Here is a 7,824-nt window from a genome sequence, read left to right on the forward strand (position 1 = left end):
GTAGGAACCAGCTCAACACAGCTCGCACCGGCCGGAGTGAGCCGGGAGAAGCTGTGAAGAAAGTTTGGCGGGCAGACGGCCGCCGCTTTAACAACGCTTTTCGGCTCGGCCCGGACCCCACACGGCGACCGCCCAGCCCGGGCGGGGACCTCCACCGCCGGCCACCGCCACCGTCCCCGACCGGTCACCGACTCCTCCGCCGCGGGCCGGCCCCGTCACCTCGCACCTGCCCTCCGCACCGGGCAGGACCCTGCGAACCAGCTCCCCACCACCGCGCAGGGCAGGGCCGGGCCGGGCCGGCCGCGGCTCCGGGCGACCGTAACGCGTGTGTCGGAGCTTTCCTGCCCGATAGATAACCCCACCGTGCCTCTGCCCTCGGGGTGGGGGTGTGCTACTCACATCGTCCCATTTGACGAATTTGATGCCTTTCTTCAGGGTGTCGGAAACGCAGACGGGCTTGAGCTGGAGAGCGTGCACCCCTGGCTGTGCCCCAGCCATTTGCACCGCATTGACGCGCTCTTCCCGGAGCGGAGAAGGCGCCGGAAACGGCCCCAGGAGAGAGGCCGGCAGCCGGGCTCGCCGCGCCTGGAGCGGGTAGGGAAGCGGCTGCTCTCGGCTTGAAGCTTCACTGCCGCCCGAGGAGGAGGGACCAAGCGCGGCAGCGGCCGGGGCGAGCCATGCAGCGGCACATCCTCTATATACAGCCACGCACACGCCCGCTCTCTCACACACACGCACACGCAGGGGCACGGAGCGATCGGCTCTGCCCGCTCCTCCTCCCGCCCCGCCAGGCTCGGCCCCCGAGTTCCCCCCCCCCAACTCCCGGGCCGAGGTCAGCGCGCCGCGCAGGCGGCACTGCGGCGCCACCTGGCGGCGGCGGCTGGCGCGGCGGCTACAGGGAGCGGGCGCGCCGAGCTTCGGGCTCCTGGCGTGGTCGGGGGGAGGCTCCCGGCCGAGCTGTGCTCGGCGGGGGGAGCTCGGCCGGAGGCCTGTTCCCTCGAGGGTCTTACCCCCGGAGTGGCCCTCCCAAAAATGCAATTCCTGCCTCTCGGTCCGTTCCCCCCTCCCCCCACTTCAATAAGAAACTTTTCATTGCCTTCAGGCAAATGCGGGTGCCGCATCAGTCAGGATGAAAGTCAGCTTTCTCACTGCAGTGCCTTAATTTCCGTTCATTTGTCATGACTTAAAGACACAAGAAGAAATTCTGGGGTTTGACTGCACTGGCGTAAGCACAAGATTGTTCTATAACAGGGTAAAGGAGAGAGATTTTCAGTACCATTTTCACACCTGCCTTTTTATCCCAGTATATAGTACACAAAAGAATAAAAATAAAATAATATTAAAATCCCCCAGAAAATAAGAATTCAAAAATTCACAGCAACCTACCAAAACGAACAGTTCGGAAGATGGTTTTACCACTGTGGACAGTGGCACCTCTGTGGCAGTTTTCCCAACAAGTCCATAATACATTGTCACTTGGCCTTTACAGTCTTTGTTAGGGAAAAACAATCACAATTCATGATGAGACCCATGATTCCTGATGATAACGTAGATTCCTGCCAATCCATTAGTCTGAACATGGAACAGATGATCCTACAGATCAGTATATATACAGATCAATATAGGTATTGGTATCCGGTATTTCAGATATTAAGTGCTGTTTGGAGCAAATTTGTGACTTTTCAGACTTCAGTATTTTAATCTGACGGTATTTGGCTGAAGAGAAACATGCCTTTTATATGGCAGATATCTAATGGATTTTGGATCCAAAGGAAGCAGCGGCACAGAAGGAAATGGCACTATGACTGTGCCTTTTAAACAACAATTCTGGAAAGCACTTCTGATTCAGCCTTTGCTGAAATCCCAGGCTCAGTGAAGTCAGTGAGAATTTTAGTTTCAACCCAGATAGCTCGCTTATGTATTATCACTATTGCTTAATTAGCATCTGCTCCAGCTAAGAATACATTTTTTGGTACATAGTACATATTGCAAACACTTAAATTCTGCGAGCATCTAAATTCAAGCTTTCTCTTCCACAAAGCATGGGATCAGTGACCTGGAAACCAGCTATACTCAGCGGGATCGCTACACGTAGAAAGAGTATTACCATTACATTATTGGACCAAGTCTGGCAAAAGCAGAACCAGACACCTTTCTCCAAATGCGCAGTAAGCCTCACTAAATGTCTAAAGTACTATGCATATCTTCTATTTCTTCTTCACTCAGCCCTTTTTAGTTCCAAGAAATTAAAGAAAACGTGCACTGTTAGAAATAAACTCAGTGGTGGGCTTATGCGGGTAGTTACTCAAAATGGTATATATCAGATGTGATGTATGCAGGAACTGATTTCTGGATGTTTTCATTTTTGTAGGTTCAAAAATCTCAGCCTGGACAGTAAAATGATTGCCTTGTGTAAACAATAGAAGTTTTTGAATGCAACATACCCGTAAAGCATTATTTTTTATACACCCTGCTTAGGTGCTGATATTTCATTTCCAGGGGAATAAACTGAATACACAGTATGTTTCAGCTACACATGCGGAAATGTGAGCAGACACACAGAAGAAAGGAGCAGTAACTGATTTAAATTACAGATGACGTTGATCAAAGGTCAAATGAAAACACAGCAAACGCTAAACTCAAAGACTGTACCATGAGGTGATAGGAGAAATGCATTTAAACCAAAATTTACTCTTTTAAATTTTATTTCAGAGAAATGTATATGAAATATCTCAATATCACTTGCTATCCTGAGTTTATTGGTGTAAATCTACATTTTGAAAAGAAGCAGTGGCCTCAGCTTTGAAAACGCTTCAGTGCAATGGTGAGCCTAACAAGCTGAGAGTTAAACATAAGGGGCAGTCTTTGCAGGATTTGGGATTAAAGATAAACTCAGCTTCAACAGAAGTATATCATGCTAATTGCATCTTAAATTGGGCCAAATTATAGTTTAAGTATCAGTGGAAGCAGCATCATTAACTTCTATGGAACAACCCTTCAGAAAAGAGTTGTATAAGAAATTTGACCCTGTCTTTCTGACGAAAGCTCAGTCTTTCTCAGAAAAGCACCTTTTGAATAGCGCAGGCAGCAGAACTCAGATCTTGCCAATGAGGGACAAGTGCCACAAGGTGTACTGAAACTGCCTTGTGTGTGACTGTCGTGTTAAGAAATGGAAGGTACCAAGTGCAGGAGTCCCAAGAAAGATTATAATGTTTTTTAGTCACTCATTTACTAAAATAATTCACCCGTTAAATTACTACTTCCATAAACTCACGCCCAGTGGCCATTAGAATATGTTTATATTTAATTTGATCCATTTACTAGATGTCATATGTAAGGAATGTCAGCAGTCAGATATATCCTTTATCTTTATGAGTGAGACTGATAACTTATGTGGCACAGACACTCAATCAGGTGACTCTTCAAGAGTGAATATAAAATTCTGGCACACAAAACACCACCATAGCAACAAAGACAGCCTGGCAACAGCAGCAGCTGCATGAAAAGAAATCAGAAAGGGAGGGGGAATCTTGTACAAAAGTCCATTTCCTGTCAAAATAATTTCATTTCTTTTCCCTTCATCACAAATGTCTCTAAAATACTAGGAGAATAAAGATTAATGGACAATGTTTGCAATTATAACACAGATAGTGTATTTGTGTATATGAAATGACCCAGTTGCTGCTACACTCGCTAGCACCCTATTTTACTCTGGATAGATTGACCTGGTACACAGCTGGCACCTATGGACCTCCATGCTTCAGGAAATGGTCAACATTTCTCCGTACAATACCCTATATGAGGAAGAATGAACCCCAGATGGTTTGGACAGAAGTTGCTGCTGAACAGAATTCCTCACCCACTGGCACCTGAGACCTCCACCACGACTCTTTCCATGTCATGGTAGGATTAATTCATTACTGTGGCAATGAGAGCTCTGCGGATGTGCTTTTCACTGGGGCTGTCAGTGCCCACCCCAGTGATGTTCCAGGATGCCTGCCTCCAGCTCTGTCACAGCCATCACCAGCCACGGGCCACCAAGCCGGGCCCAACCGGCCTCAGCTTAGCCCCATCCTCATGGTCCTGCTGTCCTGGGGCTGTGTTTGACCCTACTTCCCCTCACTGAGCCTGATCCTGACCCCTACCACAGGCTGACATGCTGCCCCAGCCCCATGGAGGTGCCTGATGCCCTGGGCTGGGAGCTGCCTCACTCTTTTGCTGAAGGTGGTGGGATGGGCCCTGGCTGGCGAGGTCCATCCCTGCTGCCTCTCCATGCCATGGGACCCCCCCACCATGGCCTCCAGTGAGATGCTGGCCTTTGTGGTGCCCTGACACTCCCCACCTAACCTCTACATTAAAAGGGGGCTTATAAAAAAGATGGGGAGAAACTCTTCAGCAGGGCCTGTTGTGGCAGAACAAGGGGTAACGGTTTTAAAAGAGAGGGAGGTAGATTCAGACTTGATATAAGGAAGAAAATTATTTACTGTGAGGGTGGTGGTACACGGGAACAGGTTGCCCAGAGAGGTGGTGGATGCCCCATCCCTGGAAACATCCAAAGCCAGGTTGGACGGGGCTGTGAGCAACCTGATCTGGTTGGAGATGTCCCTGCTCCTTGCAGGGGGGTTGGACTCGATGGCCTTTAAAGGTCCCTTCCCACCCAAACTGTTCTATGATTCTATTACCAGAAGAACACTAAATCAATGCAATACTTGCACTGTTAGAATCACAAGACAGAAAGCCAATAGGTAGGTTTCCTAGAAAGTGTTAGTTCACTCTTCTTTATGTAATATGACCTGTTCTTGCTTGCCTGTTAAGTTTACAGCATAATACATTTTTGCAGATTGTTAAAACCAGTCCAAAAAACACAACACATTTTAGAATCCTGAAGTTAACTGTGAAAGACTTCACTGTCCAGCAGACTTGTTAAATCACAGCTGATGTAAATAAACTGTCAAAAGGTCCACTGACTTCAAAGCTGTGTATTTGTTTACACCAGTGTAATGTCTGCACCTTCCCCCCCCCCCCCCCCAGCTCTTAACTATTGTGCCAGCTGTATAGGCAGATTAGAACCAACTGGAAAGCAGACTGCCCCACCTGCTTTTATTTACATCTAGACTAGCTGTGAGTTGAACTAAAAGACAAAAATATTACATGGGTTGTAAAGCAGAAATTGCCTTGAAAAAATCCCCAACCCTTTTGGAAACAAAAAATTATGTGCTCTAGACTCTGTAGCTGCCAAATAAATGGGACCTCTGTGCTTCATGCAAAGAGGAGACTGGCCAGTTTACGCTTTTCCTGTAGTGCCTTAAAATTACAGAAATCCTCTTATGGTGTCTTTTGGAAGCATAATGACAGTTAGCATGCACTTTGTCTAGATTCCCGTCCGTAATTTCCACAAAACTATTACGTGTATCACTATGACTGAGCAATATTCTGCTTCTAGGAAAAAGGAAAATAGCCCTCAGCTGTATTTCCCATTACCACAGTGGAATCAACATCCTATGGAAGCTAATGAATTTAGGCCTAGGTTACAAGCTTGGTACAGTTTTAGAAAAATTAGATCTGGAGGCAGGATGGTTTGTCTTTAGAGAGGATGTGAGATTACAAGTCTGAAAAAGTAAATTCTGTTCTCAAATCTGACCCAATCTTCTTTCCTTAAACTCAAATCAATTAACCTCTCAAGTCCCTCTAGTTGCCCGTTTAGTTCCTAAAGGCAAGCAGCCCAGCATGTACATGCCCTGGATTTCTAGGGACCCCCATAGCACAAGGGCTTTGTTTAAGTAGCTTAAAAATTACTGGTCTGTACACCAACAGGTGTACTTCGCTTCCACTAAACATTTATAGAAAGGGTTTTGTAATTCTTTCAGATGCTAAAAGGAGAATTGTGTTGAGTTTGTTGAATTGGCGATTTGATGTGCTTCCATTTTTTTTTAGATTTCCCAAATTTCTCCTCACAAATTAAGTAAAAAATACTTTGATGGTATACCTTATCTTGAAGTAAAGCAGCTCATTTCAGTTTTTATGTCTTGCTATAATCCACTAACATTTTTCTCTATTCTCTTTTCAGAAATATTCTTATAATACACTATACTGAATCATCACAGACTTCTCATTCCCATTCTGGCTGTTTTACAGAACTTGCAGTTGTAAAGGGTGAAACTCCACGACTGACAAAACATTAGTCACAAAGCAACAGAACGCCATTTATATAGTTGAAAATAGTTGCTCTACACTATATTTCTAAGGCTTGGAGCAACTGTGTTGTGATGCAAATCTTGAGCCACAATATCTCTTAGAATGAATTGTAACTCTTAATGGCAAAAAACCCAACTCCCAGTCACATTTCAGAGAAGACGATTTGAATTTAATTCCGTTCTTAACATTGCTAATCTAAAAAAAGCTCTAGGCACTAACAACATGTCTAATGGCAGAAAGGACTAGTTAGTCTCCTACAACTGCCTCCTAGCAGCCTAAGCACAACTTCTGAAATCAAATTAACTAATGACAACAGTGTCCTCCATGACCATAAAGCTCAAGCTAAGCCAAATAAGCTGAAAGCTATTGTGGCTTATCCAACCTTTTATGCTGCCTAATCACTAATAATTTTAGTAAGGATTTTTCAAGATTTAGTGTGTTCTCTTAAAAAAAAATAGAGCACCATTTACCAGGAACTAACAGTTCCTAGTGCAGCACTAACAGTGCTGCAGTAGCCTAGGATTTAGGTAAAAGCTGTGAAACCAGAAATACAGCTTCAGTGAATGGTTGAGTTGATGTTTTGTACTGTGACTTTGCGGCAAGGAAAAGCACTAACAGGTAAAGCACTCGGCTGTCTGGGAGGCAATCTGCTCTAACAGGAGGCCTGCTGAGCAATCAGAAACAACATTTACCAACCTCCCAACCAGAAGACATTGTTAGAAGCAGAAAGACATTGTCAGAGCAAGGCAGGAGGTTAAATGGAGCAGTTAAGATGCCTTTTTAAAGAAGACCACAGGCTACATCTTGGTATTTATGAGCAAAACATAGCTAGCAGGAAGGGGAGAGGAAGAAACAGCCAATGTCTGTCTATTCCGTAGTGCTACAAGATCACCAAACAGGGCTGGTCGCCTTACTCCCATTTTCTCTTCACATTTTGTACCAAACATTGAGCTCGACAATACCCAAAGCCTTTTTGTTCCAGGAAAAGAGAGATGAAGAGGACTAATAGGTCAAACTGAAGGGCCCAATCCCATTTTGGTTGAAGTCAGTCTATCAGCTTTGATGGGAATTCAAACAGGCCCTTTGAAAGCAAATAACAAAGTATCTTGCAATTATCTTTTTACAAGATTTGCAATGGTTTTGACGAAAGAGCTGATGATTAATTTAGGATTCAACATTCATTTTCCCAGTAGTCTTGTAAATATATAAAAGGTAATGACATAATTTCAAATAAGGAAGAGCAATTATTGTAAGGAAATCTCAGGTTTCAGAGCAGCCAGCAGATACAGAACTGTGAGCAAAACAAAGCTACAAGAGAACATCACAGACTATAATAAAGAATACCTCTTGACTTCTCTAAACACAGAGAGACTTGCAGTAGCCATAGGGAATATCTGGCACAGGCACCGATTTGAATTAATATTCCCACTATCGGTATTGCCAGTATTTCACAGATCATCTGCAAGCAGACTGTGTGCTTACAAAATTTATCTGCATGTAAATGCCAGTTAAATAAATGATTTTTTTTTTATTTATTCAACAGAAGAACCAAGAACAATAGACATTATTTGCTTTTACCGTGCCAAGAATATGTTAACTTATTTATAATCTAGTAATATGCCAAGAATT

At 44.6% G+C, this 7,824-nt stretch overlaps 1 protein-coding gene across 3 annotated transcripts in view; it reads right to left on the bottom strand.

Annotated features, from left to right (window-relative positions):
- PLCB1 (phospholipase C beta 1) overlaps positions 1 to 713 on the bottom strand; it is a 389,757-nt gene extending 389,044 nt beyond the window's left edge. For all 3 annotated transcript variants that reach the window (XM_086743965.1, XM_086743966.1, XM_086743967.1), the window contains exon 1: positions 400 to 713. In XM_086743965.1, the coding sequence (XP_086600091.1) occupies positions 400 to 498 (99 nt within the window). In that variant the 5' untranslated portion in view covers positions 499 to 713. The remainder of the gene's footprint in view (positions 1 to 399) is intronic.
- Positions 714 to 7,824: the final 7,111 nt, after the last annotated feature.

Source organism: Chlamydotis macqueenii, chromosome 3 (assembly GCF_036417535.1).
Source record: "Chlamydotis macqueenii isolate bChlMac1 chromosome 3, bChlMac1.mat, whole genome shotgun sequence".
NCBI classification, from domain to species: Eukaryota; Metazoa; Chordata; class Aves; order Otidiformes; family Otididae; genus Chlamydotis; species Chlamydotis macqueenii.